Raw genomic sequence first — 24,038 nt, 5'->3', positions numbered from 1 at the left:
ATCATCTCTTGAATCAGCAACGCACATGTTTCTAACTATTTTATTTATTTATTTTATTTTATTTTATTTATATACCGCCCTAAGCCCGGAGACTCTCTGGGCGGTGTACAAAAAAAAGTATCCTATGGACTGAATGCATACAGCAACATACCAGTAAATATTCTTGGCACCCACTCCAAGAATTACTCAACCCTTTCCCTGTAGCCTCATCAAAGCTTAAACTCCCCCCCCCATAAATGCAATGTAAGACTATTTGTAGTAAGCCAACATGGTGTTCCATGTTATGAGTGGGCTTCTTAGTGTCACATAGCCTGAACTTTCATAATAGCTAGGTTTAAAGTGCGCATAAATGAGCAAATGTGTGTACAAATATATATACAATATGTTTATATTAATCAAATTATTACCAATATCTGGACACCTCTTTGGATAGTAGGTAGAGAATTCCTTAATGGAATATTTCTCACTTTGTATTCTTAAATAAAAGTAATATTTTATACTCAGGCACCTATTCATAAGCAGCTGTTATGCTGAAGCTTGTATGTAGCTCAAGCCACTCTGTTGTTCATGTTATGCCTCATAATCTGCCACTTGGGCCTGCAGTAATGAAACTCGCTGCTTATTGTGTGTGAAATATTTATGAGTCAAGAGATTTACATCTGTTATAATGTACTCTTCATAGAGTACCAAAACCCAACAGTATGAAAGACACACATTTTCATACTGGCCTCTTTGTGTTTCTCCATTGACAGTGTGGTCCTATATACATGTCTACTCAAAAAGTAACTCCCACTGAGTTCAATGAAGCTCACTCCCAGGCATGTAGGTAACAGAAATTAATTCTGTCTTCTTCACTGGCCCAGCAGCAACATGTTTGTATAGCCCTGTAGATGTATTTAGTCACTCCAATCTCTTGTATTTTACCCTTTAGTGCTCAGATGCTGTTGGTCCACAACTTCCATCATGCCTGACCATTGCCCATGTTGGCTAGGGTTGATGGGAGTAGGAATTCAACAACTTCTGGGAAGCTACAATTTCCTTATCCCTGCCTTCTTTCCATTCTCAAGGAGGCTTCTAAGACTGAACAATGAATAAAACTATACAATCAAAACACAACTTAAAAACAGTGGATTGTATTCAGCTGAGCTCTGCTCAGAGGAGACCCATTGAAATGAACGAACCTAACTTAGTTATGTCTATTAACTTCAGTGGATCTACTCTGAGTAGGACTTGCATTGAATACCACCAAGAAAATATAGGAATTAAACAGCTGAGCATACTTTAAAAAAAGTAAAAATCAGGAAAAGTCCCAATGTATTTGTTTAAAGCCTGGTCTTCATTAAGACATTGAGACAGGCATTAGGTAAGCTTCCCTGGGGAAAGCATTCCAGAGACTAGGGGCCACAACCAAGAAGGCCGTCTCTCCCCAGTTGCTACCTGCACCTCCAAAGACAGGGGACAGGGGACCCAGCAAAGGGCATCAAAGAATGAGTGTAACATACTGACCGCTTAATGTGAAAGCAGTTACCCATTCAAATACCCAGATCCATAACCATAATGGGTCAGGACTAGCTCTGGTCTGGCACTGGCCAAGGGCCCCAGTGGCACTGAAGGGCGTTTCACTAGTCTGCCCTGGCTGTGTCACCTTACAGCTAACCTTACCAGGCCCACAGGCAGCTGTTTTAGCACTGGATAGATAGCAGTGCCGCTTTTGAAGGGGAGCCAAGCTTAGCCCTATCTGGTGTGGTTCCTCACCAATCTATAAATTTCATAGATCTGTGGGCTAGGACATTGCATGTCTGGTAAATTAAAATGGCGGGTAGCCACAACAAATGGGAGCTAGGCTTGTCTTCTGTTCAAAAATGGCACCACCACCCACCCACCAGGGAAATGCCACCCAGGGGCCCAGCAAGGAGGAGGTAAGTAGTGTTGCTGCTGCTGCCATGGTGGCGACAGCAGAAAAGAAGGTGTGACTATATTGCCTGTGCATGTTGGATGGCCCCCTGAAGTCTGGCCCTGGTCCTGTCATAGGTTAATACCAGCACTAGAACAGGCATCTGTCTTAGAGCTGTAAGGAATTGATAAACTAAATGTTTTGGTGTCCCCTTCCCTGGGCCAAATATGTTTTGTACACTCTCTGTTTTAAGACTTATGTATGGCAACTCTATGAAGCTTATTTTAAAACCAGATAAAATTATCTTCATGCATTCCAGACAGAGAGAACATATCATATGAACAAATGCTTACATAACGTTTGTGTGGTATTTTATTAACAGTAACCCTTCCAAGGCTCTAGTACCAGTGGTGCAGTTATGTAATGTTAGATTCTGGACTTAACCTTACAGAGGGCCTTTTTCAGCTTGTCATGTATCTTACTTCAAAATGTCAGAAGCCAGCCCTGCAGTGTTTGGGAGCCCTCCTGCTTATTCTGCAGAGTGGGGCGCTAGACACGTGCCCCTGACAGCACGGCTGTCTAGCTCAGTACTTTCTCACATTTGCTTGCCTTTTTCATAATCAAGGGATTATGAAAAAGAAACAGTGATACAGTTATTATGTGAGGGTTTGGCCCTTGACACGTTTTGTCAATTGCACTCTTTTGTTGCAAATGGTAGCTCCCTCACTTTGGGCAATGTGTATTCTTGAATGCTGCATCTCAGCCATGTCACACTTCATTTAATTTTATTTTTTAGCTCCTCTCCAAGTGCTGGGAGTTACTGAAGATAGAGGCTCTGGGTCTCACTCATATTACACCCCAAAATAAACAGTTTGGATTTCCTTTGTAAGAAGCCGTGTCTGTCCTTTAATGGAAGCTTGAGAATCCTTCTGAAACTCTGTTACAACAAATCAGACGTGATGCAGGATTTCTGTGATCACCATCCTGCACTTTGATGTTTTGTTTAAAGCGGCCATGCGGGGTTGCTAATTTGACCAGGGCAGTAGCACTGGGAGAGAGGTGTTTAACCCCTTTCCTTCCATGCTTTCCCCCGATCTAAATTACACACATCCATGCTGCTATTAGCTCTTCTGGGATTTGGGAATAGTTGTGTGTAACTCACTGCTAGTTTTTACACATCTTTTGAAGATCTTTCTGTGCCGACAGGTCTATTTAGTTGTTTAAACTTTTTCAAGATGAGCGAGTCATTTTTCTGATTTATTGTACCTGCATATTTTGTTGTACACCATCTTGATATCTTGAATGGGGAGCAGTCTATAATTATTTTAAACAAATAAAATAAAAATAAATAGGTAATCTTAGACTCTTACAGGAATCCCCTCTGTGTAATGTGCATTGCTTCAAATCGTAAGACAGCCTTGCTACATTTGGGGGCCCTCCTGTTCATTTTTCTGAGTGGGCTTTCGATCTCTGCTTCAAAGGACAGCCCTCATGGCACAGCTGGCTTGGAGGGGGCAGTGATTTAGATTAGGAAAACTGCCTGGGGGAAAAGGGCTAAACACCCAATCATATGGTCCTGGCAGCTTTGAACTAAAACACGCACACAAACCACCAGAAATTCTGATCATAAATCTCCTGTTAACATCACGTCTGGTTTGCTGCTAATAAATGATACCTACACATTCTTGACTGTGGAAAGAGATTTTACATACTTAGGAGAGTGTTTGCTTCCAATGTCTATCATTGCTGTAAAATATAGTTTTGCAGTCTGAAAGATTTTGCCACGTGTGCTTGAGAAAATAACCACTGCAGTATATAATTTAGAGGTGGGACTGACACAAGTCTTAATTTCCCTTTGTTATGCCCAAATGTGAAAGACTCTTCCTCAATTAAGTGCGTTAAATGTGTGCATTCAAGTACGATAATTTTCATGTACATTCAAGTGACAGCATTATCCATGGGCAATAGCTGGGTTAGGACTCTTAATGCTTAGATAAGCTTTAAAGGCCTCATTCTCATTCATTCTCAGACACTGGAGACCAAACTACATGTGGTTACATTCTTCTTGCTTTTTTATTTTTTAAGGAAAAGCAGATGCATCAAGAGATGGGAGCTGACCACATGTGTGTGTGTCCTTGTTCCTTACCCATCCTGATACCTGTCTGCTTAAAATCACCCCTCCCATAGGCCACTCTCCACAATGGGAAAGATATGGGAACACTCTTTCCAGGAAAAATGCAGCTGAGAGGGGGAGATTTCGAACAGAATAATTGCAAGAAGGGGAAGAGTTAAGCAGCCATTTCTGATGGCCATCCAATCCCAATGGCACGTTTCATCCTGTGTATATTTCAGGGGCAGGAGGTCTATAACTCAGGGATCCTTAGACATCTTTTTTAAATGTTAAATTAAACCAGGAATGGGGAACCTGTGGCTCTCCTAATGTTGTTGGATTCCAGCTCCCATTAGCTCCAGCTAAGATGCCTAGTGGTAAGGGATGATGGAAGTTGGAGTCTGATGTTATCTGGAGGGCCACAAATTCCATCCCTGGGTTAAATGCAGGGCAGGGCAGGCTGTGGATTAACTGGCTAGAGTAAGAAGCAATGACACTAAGGGATGAGGTATTGCACTCTTTCCTCCCGCATAGTTTTCCTGGTCGAAATCCCCCTATATCCAAAGCTGCTAAGAATCCTATGGAGGTACCTCCAATGGTGCCCAAAGGCCTCAGGAAACGTTTCCTCAAAGATCCACAATGCATGAGAGACAGTTTGCACTGGCTTGGCCTGTCCTGTATTGAACATGCCTCCCTAAACATGGCCACATTTCATTGGATGTCAGGATTGGGCACCAACCCTCCCTTTTGTTCTGGACAGGTTTAGAGAACTTCTCCCTGCCAGTGAACATTGCAATGGCTGAGGTAGGTGCCTTTTTTCCTGCACCATTTTGTGGTCCTGTCTCGTTCTGTTCTTTTAGATGTGACAATCATTTTGTGTTATACGGCACCTACTGCACTTTCTCAAAATTTCAGATGTGCTCACAGACTCAGAAAGGTTGGCGATTCCTGCATAAGATGTCACAGGTGGGCATGCAGGATGAGCCTTTTCAGTCGTGACAATTCCTCCATCACTGCTTGCTTTCCAGTGGGCAGTGAAAACCTAAATTATTTCAGAGGAGGAAATACTGACTGATTGATTTACTGCTGTTAATACTTCTTTTTAAAAACATAGTATGTTGTATTTTACATTGTTGTTATTGTGATTGTTAACTGCCTTGGAAGTTTTCCAACAGAAAGGCAGGGTAGAAATTATTTAAATTAAAAAAATAGAACATGACATGCTGTATATAACATTTAGATGCTATGCCATAAAATTGCCTTCCTTTGAGAGAAACATGTTTTCCTGTTTTATTATTCTGTAGACAGAGAAAGGGATTGGCAAGGGGCAAAGAGAGATTCCTGTTTGACTGCTACACCTCTTTTCTCTCAGCAGAGAGCAATATCAAAACAGACTCCGGCTCTGGAAATGGCTTCCCAAAGTTCTCTATCCTATTTGAGGGTGGCAAAATTGGGGAGGGAATTTGCTGAATATTCTTGGGAGTGGGCGGGCAGAATTCTCCAGCAGTTTTGATGGCCAAAAAAAACTTCTCGTAAAATGTTCTTCTGGTAAATTTCCACACAGTTCATATTGAAACAAAACATTATTGCTAATACATAATGATAGACGAAGGAAGCAATGTGCTAAGCAAAGGTGTCTGGATCTACCTGTGTGAGTTTCTGCAAGACCTGCTCCCTGCATTTCTGGCTAATTTCCACCTGGCCTGGAGGGGTGGGGCCCTGTTCCTCTCCAGCTGCAAAAGCAGCAACTGCTGAAGGGGCCAGAGACCATCTACCTGTGTGAGTTTCTGCAAGACCTGCTCCCTGCATTTCTGGCTGATTTCTACCTGGCCTGGAGGGGTGGGGCCCTGTTCCTCTCCAGCTACAAAAGCGGCGACTGCTGAAGGGGCCAGAGACCATCTACCTGTGTGAGTTTCTGCAAGATCTGCTCCCTGCATTTCTGGCTAATTTCCACCTGGCCTGGAGGGGTGGGGCCCTGTTCCTCTCCAGCTACAAAAGCAGCAACTGCTGAAGGGGCCAGAGACCATCTACCTGTGTGAGTTTCTGCAAGACCTGCTCCCTGCATTTCTGGCTAATTTCCACCTGGCCTGGAAGGGTGGGGCCCTGTCTCTCTCCAGCTACAAAAGCAGCAACTGCTGAAGGGGCCAAAGACCATCTACCTGTGTGAGTTTCTGCAAGACCTGCTCCCTGCATTTCTGGCTGATTTCCACCTGGCCTGGAAGGGTGGGGCCCTGTCTCTCTCCAGCTACAAAAACAGCAACTGCTGAAGGGGCCAGAGACCATCTACCTGTGTGAGTTTCTGCAAGACCTGCTCCCTGCATTTCTGGCTAATTTCCACCTGGCCTGGAAGGGTGGGGCCCTGTCTCTCTCCAGCTACAAAAGCAGCAACTGCTGAAGGGGCCAAAGACCATCTACCTGTGTGAGTTTCTGCAAGACCTGCTCCCTGCATTTCTGGCTGATTTCCACCTGGCCTGGAAGGGTGGGGCCCTGTCTCTCTCCAGCTACAAAAGCAGCAACTGCTGAAGGGGCCAAAGACCATCTACCTGTGTGAGTTTCTGCAAGACCTGCTCCCTGCATTTCTGGCTGATTTCCACCTGGCCTGGAAGGGTGGGGCCCTGTCTCTCTCCAGCTACAAAAACAGCAACTGCTGAAGGGGCCAGAGACCGTGTGTGTGTGTATGTGCGCGTGAACCTGCTGCTCAGGATGTCTATAGACTACTGGGGTTAGTTGTTTTTCAGTTGTTTTTGGGGTCAAGATTTAATTTTGGAGATTCATTTTTGCTGTTATTTGGACTACAGCATATTTTTGTTAGACACTGTTGTGAAGTGTGTGGGGATTGCTTAATTGTATATTTATTGAGATGTTTTCATTAGTTTGTTGTTTATTATTATTGTTTGGCTACTTATATACTGTGTATATTTATATTTCTTTGTTGTATTATTTCTCTGTTGTACACCGCCCAGAGAGCTATGCTAGTTGGGCGGTATAGAAATTTAACAAAGGAAGGAAGGAAAGGAAGGATGGAGTAGGGGCTAAAGCTCATTGCTTTCTTCCACAATATTAAAGCAGCAGTCCAAGCTCCTGGCCTCGAGCAATTGAGTGGCAGAACTAGTACTACATCCATAGCCCTGCTGCTGCTGCTATCAGCCAGGGAGGAAGGTGACTTGGGGCAGTAAAATGGTCATATTTCAATGTGCCAGCTCCATACTTGTGCAGCAGAGAGGCCCAGAACTGGGCCATCACTAGTAGCTGGACTAGCTTAGGATCCAATGAATCCTTGGCCAACCCAGTCCCACCCCACCCCATTCCCCCATATTACACTGGCTACTGCTGGTTGAGCTACTACCAGTGGTCACTTCTGCCGATCCATGTTTTGGTGGATGCAGTGGGGACTTCTGCTGTGGTGAAGGCCCCCCACTAGTGGAGCTGGATGGAAGGAAATTCTGCCACATCCTAACCCCCTGCAATGTGGTGAAGCGGGGGTTATAATTGCTCTGACAAATAATTAAAGTTGGAACCACAGTTGCATCACTTTATTCACAGGCAGAGAATATTTCATAAAATATTCGGGGGCAGGCTTGACATTCTTCAACAGTTTGGAGGGAGATGAAAAAAGATTTTAAAAAGTGTATCAGAAAATTCTTTTTTGACAAGTGTTGGCCCTGCTGCTAAAACAGATTGCCTTACCCATTGTGCTAAGGTCTCTGGCAGAGTTTCCTTTCTGGAGGCAATACCAAGCTGCTTAAAGTGGAATGTACAAGTGGCAGGTAAACCTTGTCAAACCTCTGCCATCTGCATTGTTCTTTTTACCTGCACCAGGCCTTTCTTGTCACGTTGATGAGTTTTTGTATTATGCGCTCAGAGAGGCAGGCCGTCAACATGCTGTGCTTGGGCAAATGAATAATTAGATCTTAAGAAAAAGAAGAATAGCAGGGAGTGGCACTTGTAAATGGAAACAGGATATGCTTCCTTTAATATTGTTGTCTTACAACAGCAAAAAGCGAGTGCTGACACTATCTTTTAACCAAGGCACTAGTCTGCAGTTTCTTACTGGTGCCACTGAACTCTCATGAAAAGCTGTCTTTACTGGATTAGTACAGCAGCTCTGATGATGGTATTCATAGTAGGTATATTAGGAACTTGTCATTTTGTGTAATCCCTTGTTTAAATTCAGATTGCCTTATTGCCAGGGGCTCAGGGAGGATTACAGTATTCAGAGAGTCATCACCCAGCTGGATGGACCAGAAGACCATCAACTCAACACATGCAGCATTGTACAACAGGAAAAGATCCTCTGTCCCATAGTCTAATTATCTAAATTATGACTGTTTGATATTTTGTCTGTATAATTGTCTACATGTACAATGACCTGGATCCAAAGAATTGTGTGACCAGTTTTGCATGCTCAAGTGAACTTCAGACTTGTGTTTCTTGAACAGCAGCCTCCCAAGTTGTATAGCGAAACTGAGGAATGTTTGAAAAGATATGGCATAATGTTCTGTCACTCAAGGGGGGGAAGAGAGAAATTAAAAAATTCCACTGGGTGTACCAAGCCTTTCAGCATCCCCTAATATAGGACTTTGGATGCTGGTCTATCTTTGCAGCTGGATTTTAAAAGCCACCACCACCACACACACACACAAATCCACCCAAGTTAGGAGTTATTCCATAAAGTATACTTCAGCCTAGAGGCTGTATAATTATGCATTTGCAAACTGAGACTAACACCTGGAGCATTGTTATCATAGCACATGCCAGAAAAATGGCTTGCTGGTTGCCTCCCTAAAATACCTGGTATTGAGATGGCTGCTGATGTTTTTGTTTTTTAATTGTTTAAGATGAATGAACACTAAAGTTTATAACTACATTAGATAAATGAGCTTTAGCCTGGGTGATAGACTAAAACTCATCTGGAATATAAGGGTCTTTTCGACTCATTCTGAGGTAAAAGCTAACCCTAAATTGTTAGCAGAACCCACTATAGCTTCCAGTCTGCAGCCTTCAAATCAAAATTCTTTCAGAATAAATGAGGGCAGAAGGGCGGAAAAGTCTAGCAAGTCCATATCTTAACTCTTTATTTACAAAGTAGGAATAATCAACATTTACTTCACAGAGATGGGGTGTGTGAGTACAGTAAGGATTGTAAACACACATTGTACCAGAAATCATAATCTTGAACTATTCTTTGGCATGTTCCCATTTTTAATTAGTGTTTTCCTCTAAATAAAGTTTACTGTGCTCAGAGGGTTTTCAGTAATGCTATAACATCTTATGCAGCAGGAGAAAAACATTTATAGTGGCCATCCCTCTTTCAACTAAGCAAAGGTTAGGTGTTACCCTTGCAGCATCCACTAATTTATTGAAATATGCTGCTGTATTGCCATGCTCTGGCTTATCTATACACATGTGAAACTGCTTTCTTGTGAGTTGTAGAGATTTGTTCTTCGGCTGACTTTCCAAACGGAAGCAGGAAAATAGACCAGAGGAGGCATGAAAAAAATAGTAGGATGGGTAATTGCTAGTCACAGCTGCAAATAGGCACTTGTTTAATGGTGCACTATGTGTCCATAAATGTAGCTATCCCTTTTTTAAGGAACCAGATGCTTCCTTAAATATTATACAAAGTGGAACAATGGATAGAGAAGGGAAAGTTAGAAAGGAAGTAGTAGGGATGGCGTCACCATTACTCCTTTTGTCCCCTGACAACCATCAACATACCTTGTGAAATATCATCTTGAACATCAATGCTATTGGATGTTCCAAATAAACAAAGAGATGGTTCATGATGGTTCATGGAAGTGTACTGCGTGTGCTAACACTAGTCCAAGCCAGAGATTGCACCAATACAATCAGGATGAGAACATTCAGGAGTGGGAAAAGGGAGAAAACAACCCAAAGATGACTGGCCAGGTAACAGGAGAGTTATTTTTCTATTACAGTTTCTTAATTTATAGGCGGAAGTGTACTGCTTTGAATCTTTTCCTCTTCATGACTAACTAAAGTCCATTGATTTCAGTGGGTCTACTCTGAGTATGACTTAGCTGGATACCATAGTATTCTTCTGGAACAACTGTTGGAGTTGGGTGGCACTGCTTTGCAGTGGTTCCGGTCCTACTTGATTGTTTTCAGGGGGTGGTGCTTGGGGACTGTAATCTGGGCCCATGGAGCCTTCAGTGTGCCTTCAGGTCCCATAGGTTCAGTTTTATTCTCTGTGCTGTTTAACATCTACATGAAACCACTGAGTGGGCTCATCTGGAGTTTTAGAGTGTGTTGTCAGCAGTACGCCCATGATACACAGCTCTATTTCTCCTTTACATCTGCAGGTGTGGCAGCGGATGTGCTAGATCGATGTCTGGCCTCAGTAATAGACTGGATGTGAGCCAACAAACTGAAACTTAATCCAGATAAGACTGAGGTACCATTAGTGGGTGGCTCCCTAGGCTGTCCTTCTTGTACCTCTTTTCCTCCTCGCACCCCATACCCATGCACCCTATTTTCCTGCTTACCCCATAACCTCCCCCTTTATCTTTACACCCTCACACCCAAACACTTTTTTGTCTTTCATACACACTCCCCAGCCACTCCTGCTCCCTACCCCTCCTTTTCCTTCATCCCAGCCATACCCCACACCCCCATTTTTCTTATTTACTCACTCAGCAGCCTCTCCCACCCCCATATCCATATCCCTTTCTTCTCATGTCCCATGCCCCCATTTTCATTTCTATCTCTATCTCACCAGTCCCTCATTCCTCCTGCCCCTCCATTTTCCTGCACCCAAATCCCTCCTCTCCCAGGCCATTTTTCTTTCTGCATCACCAGTCCCTTCTGCCTCACACCCACTTTCTCTTTCCAACCCCTCCTACTACCCTCAACCCCCTGCTCCTTGTTCTCCCCAACACCTCTTTTGCCCCACCCCCATGCCCTTCCCCCCTTGTGTCCCCCCCTCTCACAGACCTCTCTAGGGCTCTCCTTCACTGCACGCCCCTCCCTGATGGGGGCTGCCACCACCACTCTTGCTGTGCTCGGTGGACTGCAAGAGTTGCCAGCATGTGGCAGACTTTGAAGCAGGAAAAGAGAGGTGAGAAGGAGGGAGGCTTTGTTGCACACTGAAGGAGGACGTGCCACTGCTGCCTGGCACAACTCGAGAGAGTGAGTGAGTGAGACAGCAGCGGCAGCAACAGATGCACCTCTTCCTTCTCAGCAGTGGCTCTCCATTTGTGGAATATTCTCTCCAGGGAGGCACGCCTGGCACCATCACTATCTTTCTTTAGGTACCCTGTAAAAACATTTTTATTCATGCAGGCCTTTAGAGTTTAATGCTCTGTTTTTAGTCAGATGAGGAGAAGTTGGATCTTGCTTTTATGTAGTCTGAGGATTTTAGGATGTTTTTATTCTTGTTTTTATATGTTTTTGATGTAAGTTGCTTTGAGTTTTCAATTTGAAAAAAGTAAATAATAATAATAAATCTAAAGACACAACCCATTGGGAAAGTTTTCTGCATGATCCTTGATGAAATGAATGGCTTGTGCAAGCCACACTCTTGCAAAGGAAACATACCTGGTGAATTAGAACTTTAATTTGCAGAATTTGAATCTAGTCCAAATAGCTTTGTTATGCTAACCCCAATCTTTCCATAAATCTTACAGGTACTCTGCCTCAGGACTCTAGACACAAATACCCACCAGGATCCCTAGCTTCACTTTTCCAGGAGGAAATGCAAGGACTAACCCCACACACAGGTAAGCGGGTATTGCCGTGGATGCTGAGGAAGTAGCAGGCATAGTTGCTATGTTCTCTGGCCTATGTACTGCAGTTTACTTCTCAACATTTCTTTTGAAAGTGCAGAGGATTCTAACCATGCTTCACTGAGATTACACTCAGGATGGAGAATAATTTTGTTTGGTCCCCATTTTTAAGCAAATTAACCTAATTCACACTTCCCAGACTAGCATATCGAAAGTAATTATCCTTCAGATTTTTCACTACTCTGAATTTTGTGATATAGTTCTTAGCTTAGAAAATGTATCAAAATGCTTTAAAAGTGCATATTCTAGGATGGAATATGTTTAGAAATGCATACATTGACATTTTGTTATGTGCCTTCAAGTTGACTATGAGTTATGGTGACCCTATGAATCAGCAACCTGCAATAGCATCTGTCATGAACCACCCTGTTCAGATCTTGTAAGTTCAGGTCTGTGGCTTCCTTTATGGAATCAATCCACCTCTTGTCTGGCCTTCCTCTTTTTCTACTCCCTTCTGTTTTTCCCAGCATTATGGTCTTTTCTAGTGAATCCTGTCTTCTCATGATGTGTCCAAAGTATGATAACCTCAGTTTCTCATTTTAGCTTCTAGTGACAGTTCTGGTTTAATTTGTTCTAACACCCAATTATTTGTCTTTTTTGCGGTCCATGGTATCCGCAAAGCTCTCCTCCAACACCACATTTCAAATGAGTTGATTTTTCTCTTATCCGCTTTCTTCATTGTCCAATTTTCACATCCATACATAGAGATTGGGAATACCATGGTCTGAATATTCCTGACTTTAGTGTTCAGCGATACATCTTTGCATTTGAGGGCCTTTTCTAGTTTTCTCATAGCTGCCCTCCCCAGTCCTAGCCTTCTTCTAGTTTCTTGACTATTGTCTTCATTTTGGTTAATGACTGTGCCAAGGTATTGATAATCCTTGATAAATTCAATGTCCTCATTGTCAACTCTAAAATTACATAAATATTCTGTTGTCGTTACTTTAGTCTTTTTGACATAAAATACATATTTAAGTACACATTCTTATATGGATTTTTTCAGATTGATGTGGAAATGGAATGGAATGGACACAAATAAAGTTTGTGCAAAGTTGACACAGAATGGAAAAATACTGGTTCATCCATCTCTAATTACACTAGTAGTGTAACTTGGCTGCAAGCATGGCAGGACCATAGGATTATCTAGCCAGTTTCTGAAATTTATGTATTTGTCATAACAAACACTTTCTTCTTTATAATATAAAATTGAACAGAAGGGAGTAGAAAAAGAGGAAGGCCAAACAAGAGATGGATTGATTCCATAAAGGAAGCCATAGACCTGAACTTACAAGCTTCGAACAAGGTGGTTCATGACAGATGCTGTTGGAGGTTGCTGATTCATAGGGTCGCCATAAGTCAAAATTGACTTGAAGGCACATAATAACAACAACAAACATTGGTCAGATATTTCCAGACTGGTATTTCTTAAGTGGGCTGCTCAGTAGAAAGGCAAAAAGGTGAAAGGAAACCCTGAAAAACGTATATTATGTTGATAAATCATTAACTAGATTTACTAAATCGAAACTAAGTTTTCTAGACACATGGGAAAGAATTCCTCTGATTGCACATCTTGCAGTCTCCAGGCTGAGACTGACAAAGGATCAAGTACCTTCATTTTCTAAAAAAAAAAAAAAGGCAAAGCATATTTCCCATTTCTGATATGATGTGAGGAAATTATACTATGTAGAAATGTTTTATGCATATTAAGTTTTCTGCACAAAGATAATGGGACTTAACACATTGTCCTTATTCAATCAAAATTTTTGATTATAGTGTAGGGAAATGTTGCTATGTGCAAGTACAATAAATATACAGAAGATTTTTAAAAAGCAGATTACATTTATTTGGTCATAGAACTCTTTTAAAACTGTCACTTCTGGGATTCCATTCTTTTTAAAGTGCTTCATACTCATGCTTACATTTTTGTCAATTGTGTAATGCACACTCCAGTATAAAAAAAACACTGATTCAGCAATACAGCATCATTTTCTATTTTTATAAAATTCCGTTTGCAAGGTCAGATTCGGCTTGCAATCCAAAGATTTTCCAGTTCTAATTTGGGTAGTGCTTGTCATGTCAGGAGCCTCTGGACTGGGCTCTTATGTCAATACAATTGTTCTAGTTATGCATCACTGTGGCTGAGAGCAGAATCTCTCCAGGTTATATTATATACAAGACCATTTTATACTTCACATGGCTTTGTCATAGAGAGTGAATTGTACACAGAAAAGCCAAACAACATTTCAAAACATCCAACTGTGGCAGCACAGCTCACAATGCTGAAAAATATTTACATCCTTAAACTATGTTGGAAATCTGTGGCAAGAGTAACACAGAGTTTAGAAAAGATGAAAACATTTTGTGGCATTCATACAGTACATTAAGGAGATTTCACCCTGAGGAGATACATGGAAAACTTAATTGAGAGGGCACCCTTGCAAGCTGACAACACCATGAACGTCTGAAATTTTGCTTACTAAGACAGTTTTGTCATTGATTGCAACATCCTTCAGACAGCCAAGGAACACATCCTGAACAGGAAGCCATGGTGTTGCCAAATTTACTATAAAGAGAAAGGGTAAAAATAAGTTAGATTCATCTATGATTTGCAATCAGTGTTAACATTTTACATAGCTAGTCTCAGATTCCACTGTAATTAAGTGTCTCTTCTCTGATCTATATTGGACAGCTTTGGAAACAATAATGCAGAATTCTCTACTTGAGTATTTTCTGTTTCCCCCCGTTCCATTCTTGCTCACATTTTTCAGACAGAGTCAACTGGCTGCAAATATTGGGACTCCAAAACCAACAGAACAGTAGATAAGGGACAATATGATGAATGTGGTAAGAAGGTTGCTCTGTTATGCCTAGAGCAAATTTAACCATGCATTCACTACTGGATTGTCATATTAGTGCTAGTCATGTGTCCAGTACTATACATATGAAGGAGATTTCTGTGACATGCTCTCTAGAATGCCAATGCTAGCCCTGCCTTCTAGATTATGATGCATGCACTGGCCATGTCTGTTGGCCAACAAGCGATTAATATCAGTCTGGATTATAATTATTAATATCAGTCCCTGCATGGGAGGGATTTCTAGATCTGCATTTTGAATGATATGATCCAACCACTTGGGGGACCTTGTAGTGCACCGTGGAAGAATCTGATGAGGTTCAAGCTACTTTCTTGAGGGGAAAAGTTTCAGTATCTTATTTAGGGTCCTCCCAGCCAAAGGATAATTCCCATGCAGTACCTCTGTCTCTCCAACCTCATAGCAGTCAAATGCTACAAAATAAGGGAGGGGCCCTTTAACCAGCCAGCCAGTTCTGGTCAGCATATATGAGGCTTCATTTGGCTTTGGTTCTCTACAGAAGCAACATTTATTATAGCGGCCTCAGCAGGGACCCATGGAGCTGTCTAAGGTCCTGTTCCTATCTGCTTTCTTCATGACTGGATTCTTGACCAGACATTGTTAACGTCCCCTGGACAGACCCTTGAAGGTCTGTGTTGGCCTGTCTTGTGTATATCTCTCCTCCCCCCAAATCTTTTATATATATTAAAATGCACTTTGATGGCATTAACGTGCATATTAATTGCATTAATGCAATTAACATCTCATCTAGTTTGGCCCTCAAAGAGAAAGGCTTCTTCATAAGAGATGAGACACGGATTATGCTGTCATTTGATTGAGTGCAGTTTTTCCAAATAGAAGGCTGTCACATTTATTACACCCTAAAACAAAAATAAAGTAGCAGTAAAGAAAGATTAACCAATAAGAGCCCTCCTACCTGGGACTCTCCCAAAATAAAGTGGTTCAGGATGGCTGGTGGAAAGTATAGCTGATGGTCCGGTAGTGGAGTTACTCTTTGAATCTACTTCAAGGTGCACAGTGTTCTGTTTCTGAGTTACTATAAACAATCAGAATCAGTCAGTCCTGTCTTTCAACACAAGCATTAGTCAGTTTCAGTCACTTAAGACTTCAGTTATGTCCTTTTTTCTCCTTGGATATCTATCATTTTGTCCCCTTCCATTTTGAGACACCTCTTATTCTAGACAAATGCAATATTTGTATAGTATGTATGGAGATACCTATGTATATTACTAGCCTGGTGCTGGTTGCTAACCTTTTCCTCTCTGAATTACCTCTTGCTGCTTTTATTCCCATTAAAGTCTGGACTGTTCTCCTTGCAACCACAGGCCTGGAAACCCTGGGGAAAAGCAGCTGAGGGAAGTGAGCCTCAAAGGAAAATGGCCTAAGAGAGAGAGTTAAGCACTCCCTGCTTTCCACCCCTTCTCTGTGACAAAATACGCCCTCCTAAAATGTACTTTTCAATGGAGAAGAAGCTGCTAGGTCAATATTACACACAGCTGCAGTATAACATACAGTTTGGCACATATAGGTGAAAGATAGTTACCCCTTATATACCCAGTCAATCACTGTGGTCTGCAGGTAAGGGCCTCTGGCAGATACCATCTTACCAGGAGATCAGTTCCACACAACATAGGAAGCGGACCTTTAGTTTTGTGGCTCCTACCCTTTGGAATTCCCTGGCCTTAAATATTGGACAGGCACGATCTCTGTTTTCTTTTCGGCGCCTACTGAAGACGTTCCTCTTTCAACAAGCCTTTTAAGTAGAGACCTTATCCCAGTCTGTGTCTGTGCTGGAATTGCTTTTTAAGTTATTTTTAAAGATGTTTTAAAGATGTTTTGTTTTAATATATTTTAACGTCTTTTGTTTTTAAGATTTTTAAAGTGCCTTTAGTGCTTTTGTTTGCCGCCATGGGCCCCTTCTGGGAAGAAGGGGGGGATATAAATTTAATAAATACATTAATAATAATAAGTAAAGACACCACTGCCTGCATTTTCTTCGCAATTCTTTTGTAATTTCGAATAGTTTATTTCTTATTCCAGCAAAACAGCACATCAGAAAGCTGCTAAAGTATGAGAGAAAGAGAACAAAGACATCCTCACTTTACTTTATAAATCTATTAATTGAAGCAATAAACTACTTGCTTCACAACAATCCTGCTGAAGTCCCACTGTAATTTTAGATTATTCCAAACTGTTTTACGTATTGTAGTCATCATGTGTTTATATTCAGAATTCATAAGAAGCAGAACTGGAGATGCACACAAATTATGTTATGCATTTAAAGATAATTAGTTGAAAATGCATCAGAAATCCAATTAGTCTTTTTAAAAAGCATAAGGCACTACTTTTTGTGAGCTCAGCAATGTCTGATTCCCTCTTTTTCTTGTCTCTAAAGAACAGGTGAATGAGATTGCATAGTACCTGCTATGGAGTGCCATTTTCCATCACACAGAGACTGCCGAGGCGTGACTGATGTTGAGAACTTTCCAGCGCCATTATTTCCAGATGCAGTGAGCTGTGAAAACAGACATATTTTATATTACGAGTAAGAAAAAGAATAAAAGTATAGACACAAGAATACGTGACTATGACAGATTTGCCGAGTTTGATTAATTTTACCAATGCTTTTAGGGACAGTTGTCTCATTTGCAAACCCCAAATTGTTATGTTTCTGATTATTTGGCAAGTACTGGTGCTTTTGGAACTGCTGATCCCTAGAATTGCAAAGAAGGGTATTATTACTCTGGTAGAAAGAATATAGCCACATTAAGAGTTTTCCAGGTGGATATTGATGAGTTGAAGCTGATTTTACTAGTTAATTTATAGGAACCTCACTTACATGGACATAAGAAAAAATGAGCATTCTGGGTCACAACACAAGTTTGGCTTATGCTGCCCTTGATGACATCACAGTCTGGAGTGAAGCTAGATTTCCCCACTGCCAACTGTGTCCCATATTGCAGCCCATGAACCTTTTGCCACAGAATAATATAGGAACCACTGAAAATTGAACCAGGCCCTATCTACATAACCCCACCCTTTCATTTGCATAGGCCATCACTGACTCTGTTTGCCACACTTGAGTGTGACAGAATTCTGGGAAGTGGCTCAAATATACTGATACCAGATCATAGTAGTTCAAGGCTACACTCTCTCCCTCTGTTCCCTCCAAATAAGGGGAAAAATCACACCTACCACGCCTTCTTCCATGTACAAAGTCAAATAGTTTTCTTGTTTGCTGCCAGTATGAATTAAAATGCTGTTCAAGCTTCTTGGACGAATGTTAAATATTATCCTATATTCCAAGTTCATCACAAAAGCATTTTCTGAGATGCAAAAAAATGGGAATAGTTATGTTAAAAAGGATGCATGCACTGTTACTTGCAATAGGGCCTTTCTGATGTTCAGTATAAGACAGAAGTTCAGCAAATGCACTCCTTTGTGAACATGGAGCTAGCCTCATCCAAAAAGGCCAGAGCTTGGAAAAGTTACTTTTTTCAAACTATTAACTCCCATCAGCCCAATCCAGTGGCCATGCTGGCTGGGGCTGATGGGAGTTGTAGTTTTAAAAAAGTAACTTTTCCAAGCTCTGAAAAAGGCTGAATAAGCCTGTGCGTAGTAGGAGCCATCATGTGCATTCTACCTGTGGGGTTCCCAATGTGGTATCCTTAGAGACACAACCTGGTACCTTCCTAGGCCCCCTGCCCATTGCAATCTATTCATATAAAGGATTTGAGGCTTTTGTTGTTACTGGGTTGGGGGTTGCCTGTTTTCTAGGTGTATTGCCTGCTTCTGTCTGTTGTTTTAGGGTACATGCAGGTGTTTTGCCTTTTTTGGAGGGGGGGTTGCAAGCACCACCAATTTTTCTTCCAAGCTGGGTATTTTTGTAATGCCTTGTTCTGTGAGATGGGTATTTTGTAGGTTCTTAGATTTCCAAATGTCCCCCAAAAGGGTTGCGGACCTGTTCTGACTGAATACAGAACTGGTGATCAGAACCAATGCCTACTACCATACCTACCTATGACAATATGCCCCCCTTCATTGAAGAAAGAGATCCCATTCTCCAAAGTGTTTTCCAAGCAAGGCAGAACACCATTGTTCTGATGGTAAGTTCGCATGAGCTTTCCTCCCACATTAAAGTTTCTCAGACAACCTACAAAACTCTTTCCTGGTATATTCTGAAAATATAAATTCAAGACAGATTATGGTAAGTCAAGTAATATGTATTTTAACACTACATCATTCCAAGCTGCCTAGACTAGGAGCAGATGCCTAAATGTATCATGTTGTTTTTAGGCAATCTAAATGTCTTCCTCTAGAGCCAGATATATTGCCAGAGAGAGCTGAAGTAATTAGTTTAACTTCACAAAAGAATCAGAAATGGGGAATAGACCAGTACAGTGGTGAGGAACCTGTGGCTCTGTGGATGTTGCACAATGTGACTATTGTACATCCATACAGGTGCCTGAACAGAATGACTCAAGATCTGAAATGGAATCTATATCTATGCTTTCATATACATATTTTCCAGTGGGAGTCAAGCTTGAAAGTGACATGCACTTGTCATATATTGGCTCTCACCTAGGGGCTTCCAGACTGTTGCTATTTTTCAGATGGGATTCAATCACATATTGGCAAATTCAGGTTGTACAATTATAGTTGATTTGAATGTCTTGCAGAACAAGCCCACTTTCTCCCCAAAATGGACTTTTTGCAATAAGACAAGTGATGGGAAAATGCACTGAAAAATGTGGGAAAACTTGCTTTGATGTAACATCATCTAACATTCCCACAATCAGAATAAATGCTCATTAAATAGCAAACATTGTCTAATCTCCCTACAAACAAATCAAGGTGAATGCTCAATAAACAGGTCATCTGGAAGCACCCGTAGTTACTTGGAGCTGGAACAGAAGAGGAAATGTTATCTGCCTTGAAGCTTATTGATAAGACTGGGATGAAAGCACAAACACATACTTTCTCATCTAAATCCACATCAGCTAAAACCTACACTTTTTACCTGAATTTTCAGTGAAGGAACCCCTCCTAGGTAGATTGGTGACTCAGTCATCATGGCAAAGTAACTGGGTGCTATATTTCCTTCTCGAACTTTCAGACCATCAACAACAAGCCGCGCTTTCTTTCCAGCTCTGCTGAACACCACCTTTTTAGAAGACAAACATAATCTTGAACAGATACATTAAAAATAGAAAGATAAAGCAGTACAAAGTGTAATTTTGGAGCAGCACTTACTACTTTTCTTCATGCTAATTGATAACAGCACTGTGCTTTTTTCAAGTATTTTGTAGATTAGCATTTGGGGACATATCACTGACTCCTGAGATTTCAACTGGCATTGTCTACACACTCTCAGATATATATTCACAATGATGTAGGTGGAAGCTTGCTTTTTTTTTTAAAAAAAGTGAGTTTTCAGAAAGCTGAATTGTGACCATTATCACATTCTGCAGCTTTTTTTTTTTAAAAAAAACAGTTGAATTGTGGAACACTCACAGCCCTAAATATGAGATAGTTTCACATGGTGACAGTGGATGTTAAATATGCTGTAAACATCCTGACTGGATGTTAAATACGCTGTAAACTGCTATTGTGCAGTCATTGAGCAGTTTCTTGATGTGGAAAGTATGAGAGGTTTTTGTACCTTTATGAGTTTCACTTACAGAAAATTCCTTTTAAGGTATATTTCTTCTTCATTGTAGCAGAACAATGGGAAAATATACACCGAATAAAATTGTGCTTTTGTATAACTTACTGCACAGTTCCTCTCAGGGCCTGAAAATGGAATATTAAGAGGGCAATGAGCCTCAAGAATCTCTCTCTCTCTGTGTTTGTGTGTGTGTGTACTGAATGTCATAAACATGTATTTGAACTAACCAGCCACAGCAGAAAAATGGGCTGCCTCCAAGTTGATTCCGACTTATGGTGACCCTATGAATAGGGTTTTCATGGTAAGCGGTATTCAGATGTGGTTTACCATTGCCTTCCTCTGAGGCTGAGAGGAAGTGACTGGCCCAAGGTCACCCAGTGAGCTTCATGGCTATGTGGGGATTCGAACCCTGGTCTACCAGGTCATAGTCCAACACTCAAACCACTACACCACACTGGCTCTCAAGCCACAGCAGGAGAGAGAGGAATAAGAGACAAAGCTTGGGATAGGATGTTCCAGTCAGATCCCCACAGCAGAGGGCATAAAAATGGAATGGTTTATACAGTAAAAGCATTACCAGACTTTGCTGCTGCTTCCTACCCTGGCAGTAACAACTTTGTCCACAAGCTACTATCACAAGCTAATCCAGCTCTGTCTCCTTTAGTCATAGCCCACAGATTTGCCACAATGGCTGCCCTATCTACCAATTCTGCTTTAGCTCATACTCACAGTATGCCAGTGTCCATCGTTGTATTTAGCTTTGCTTTTGATTTTTATCTTTCTCCCATCAGCAGCAAGTAAAAAGACATAACGTCCTTTTGAAAGGAAAAGAGCCATGTATCTGTTCTCCAGTTTGTCTCCCATGAAGAAGATCAGTCCTCTAGATGATGATGTACGAACATCAACAGCAAAATGGGACCTTGAATTGTATTTTTAAAAATCAAACCAGAAGATTTGTGGCAATAGAAAAGTAGAAAGTGCTCTGATTATATTATCATCATCATTATATTACTCATTAAACTTATATTCGGTCAACACATTGCTTCAGGGTTCCTGTCTCTTCAGTACTCTCAGTTACTCTGTGACGAAGAGGACAATTTGACCCAAGTCACCAGTGTGCTTCAAGACTAAGTAGAGATTTGAAGCTGGTTTGCTATATTCAAGCCCAAAACTGGTCATTGCATAATTTTTCAAACAAATGCCACCTTCCCTTCTTTATATTATTATTACATAGGATAAAATATGTTCTCAGAACCCAGTCTGAAGTACCTGTAAGGTGTCAGGAGACATGAAACAGGGACTCAAGTAACAGAAGATTGGCACTTAACTCCCTGCACCACTGGAAACAGTTCTTCTATTAGGCTGAGGGCATTACTGATATAATGATGCAGCACCACCTATATGATGGCAAGAGCCAGAAAAGCTAATTTGTGACTTAAGGGACCAATAGGAGCTTGGTTTGCTATACGTATAAAACTCCTACTCCAAGTTGTTTCCCAGTCTCAGCAATTAATCCAAAGGAGTAACAGCAGTGTCTTGTCACAGGTCTGCCTTTGTCTGTCACTACTGACTTGTAGGATAATTTTGAAAACTTTCCTGTTTACCCAAGCATTTGATAACAGAAGAAGACTGATCCTGGCAACCTGGAGATCATTGGATGAAAAAAATATTTTTAACTGTAACTTTTTAGAATGCTATTCTTCTTCTTGTTAAATTGTTTTGTCGGTGAGTTGGCTGCTAACGGGGGGAGGGCAGAATATAAACTCAGTTGATAATAACACAACAGTAGTTCCTGTCTCTGACTCTTTGCTCTGCTCAACCTGGTACCCAGCTATCAGCCTGCCTTCCAATTATGCCACCGCCTCTGGCCTTTGCTTGCCTGATCCATTGGGTCTGATCTCCAGCTTGTCTGTGACCACATCTTCTGGCTTTGGCCCAGCCCTCACCTACCCTGCCAGAATCAGACATCAGCTACAGCCTGCCATAAAGCCAGGTCTCAGTGTGATAATATCCCATGATTAAGTATTAAGAGTCTTTGAAAACGTTTGAACAAAACAAAATTCCATTACCTGTCTTTTGATGATATTTGGGAAGCTACAAACAACAAATGAGTGCTGGCAGTATTGCCAAAATGATAAGCGCCAGTGACAAAATTTAACTGAGCATGTGAAGTACAGCCCTTGTTTTGCTGAACGCTTGCTTCTGTCAAATAGGCAATGGGTTTTTTCCTCTGAAAGAGAAAATGTAAATCTTTAGTGAATGATAGTGAACGAATTGCAAATTAAAGTGAGTATGGCTTCATTTGAAATTAAACCATCCAATTTCGTCCCCTCCTTTCCCCACTATGATCACTAAATGCATCTGAACATGTTTCCCTTCCCTGCTAAGCAACCTCATCTTCACAACAGATCACACCATTGGTCTCGCCTGAAAGGTGGTTTTCTCAGATATCATGCCATCAGGTAGTGCTCTAGCACAGCCTAGCATCTGAAGGCAGAAACCCTCATAAGTCAAGGCCTGGGCTGCTCCTTCTGGTCTTCACTTATTTATTTATTTATTTATTTAATTACATTTCTAGACCGCCCTATAGCAGAAAGCTCTCAGGGCGGTGTACAACAAATAAAATCACAATTAAAATATGAGCAAGTGTGGAAAAAAATATATATATATAGTACAATTATAAAACATTAATAAAATTGCCATTGAGATTTATAAATTAAGATCATATTAAGTTTAGAATGTTAAATTAAAATATTTAAAAATTTACAAAATTTAAAAAGCCTGGGCGAAAAGGTAAGTTTTTACCTGGCGCCGAAAAGATAACAGAGAAGGCGCCAGGCGTATCTCGTCTGGGAGGGCATTCCATAGTTCGGGGGCCACCACCGAGAAGGCCCTAGATCTAGTTGTTGATCTCCGGGCCTCTTTATGGGTTGGGACCCGGAGAAGGGCCTTCGACGTCGAGCGGAGTGAACGGGTAGGTACGTAGCGAGAGAGGCGCTCCATCAGGTATTGCGGTCCAATGCCGTTTAGGGCTTTATAGGTAAGAACCAACACTTTGAATCTGGCCCGGAAACATATCGGTAGCCAGTGCAGCTGCGCCAGGACAGGTGTTATATGGTCAAATTTCTTTGTCCCAGTGAGAACTCTGGCCGCAGCATTTTGCACTAGCTGAAGTTTCCGAACCGTCTTCATAGGTAGCCCCACGTAGAGTGCATTACAGTAGTCCAATCTAGAGGTTACCATAGCATGGATAACTGAGGCAAGATGCTCCTTGCTCAGATAGGGTCGTAGTTGGGCTACCAGCCGGAGCTGGTAGAATGCATTCCGTGCCACCGAGGCTACCTGAGCCTCAAGTGACAGGAGCGGATCTAATAAGACCCCCAAACTACGTACCTGTTCCTTTAGGGGGAGTGTAACCCCATCTAGGACAGGTCGAACGTCAACCATCTGGGCAGAGGGTCCTCCCACCAACAGCATCTCAGTCTTGTTAGGATTGAGTTTCAGTTTATTAGCTCTCATCCAGCCCATTATCGCAGCCAGGCAGCGGTCTAGTACATCAACAGCCTCACCTGACGAAGATGAAAAGGAGTAATAGAGCTGCGTATCATCAGCATATTGCTGGAAACGCACTCCAAAACTCCTGATGACCTCACCCAGCGGCTTCATATAGATATTAAAAAGCATGGGG

At 41.6% G+C, this 24,038-nt stretch overlaps 1 protein-coding gene and 1 long non-coding RNA gene across 9 annotated transcripts in view; one reads left to right on the top strand and one right to left on the bottom strand.

The window, feature by feature from the left end:
• The first annotated feature begins 1,812 nt into the window (after positions 1-1,812).
• Positions 1,813-17,300, top strand: LOC133370594 (uncharacterized). Of its 7 annotated transcripts, none has more exons than XR_009759168.1 (4): positions 6,614-6,726; positions 10,328-10,419; positions 11,651-11,743; positions 17,078-17,300. It is a non-coding gene; the product is annotated as an uncharacterized LOC133370594 (long non-coding RNA). The 7 variants fall into 7 exon arrangements; XR_009759169.1 differs by lacking the exon at positions 6,614-6,726 and adding an exon at positions 9,630-9,914; XR_009759173.1 differs by lacking the exons at positions 6,614-6,726; positions 10,328-10,419 and adding an exon at positions 1,813-1,919.
• The window catches only part of LAMA3 (laminin subunit alpha 3), a 207,480-nt gene continuing 197,084 nt past the window's right edge, over positions 13,643-24,038 (bottom strand). For both annotated transcript variants that reach the window (XM_061596969.1, XM_061596976.1), the window contains exons 71-78: positions 22,420-22,580; positions 21,080-21,269; positions 19,703-19,846; positions 18,701-18,860; positions 17,878-18,008; positions 17,104-17,197; positions 15,599-15,718; positions 13,643-14,372 (exon numbers count right to left, since the gene is read on the bottom strand). In XM_061596969.1, coding sequence (XP_061452953.1) covers positions 14,227-14,372; positions 15,599-15,718; positions 17,104-17,197; positions 17,878-18,008; positions 18,701-18,860; positions 19,703-19,846; positions 21,080-21,269; positions 22,420-22,580 — 1,146 coding nt within the window. In that variant the 3' untranslated portion in view covers positions 13,643-14,226. The remainder of the gene's footprint in view (positions 14,373-15,598; positions 15,719-17,103; positions 17,198-17,877; positions 18,009-18,700; positions 18,861-19,702; positions 19,847-21,079; positions 21,270-22,419; positions 22,581-24,038) is intronic.

Source organism: Rhineura floridana, chromosome 1, assembly GCF_030035675.1.
Source record: "Rhineura floridana isolate rRhiFlo1 chromosome 1, rRhiFlo1.hap2, whole genome shotgun sequence".
In the NCBI taxonomy this organism is placed as follows: Eukaryota; Metazoa; Chordata; class Lepidosauria; order Squamata; family Rhineuridae; genus Rhineura; species Rhineura floridana.
The sequence above is the reverse complement of the archived record's forward strand: the minus strand, read 5'-3'. Positions and strand labels throughout refer to the sequence as shown.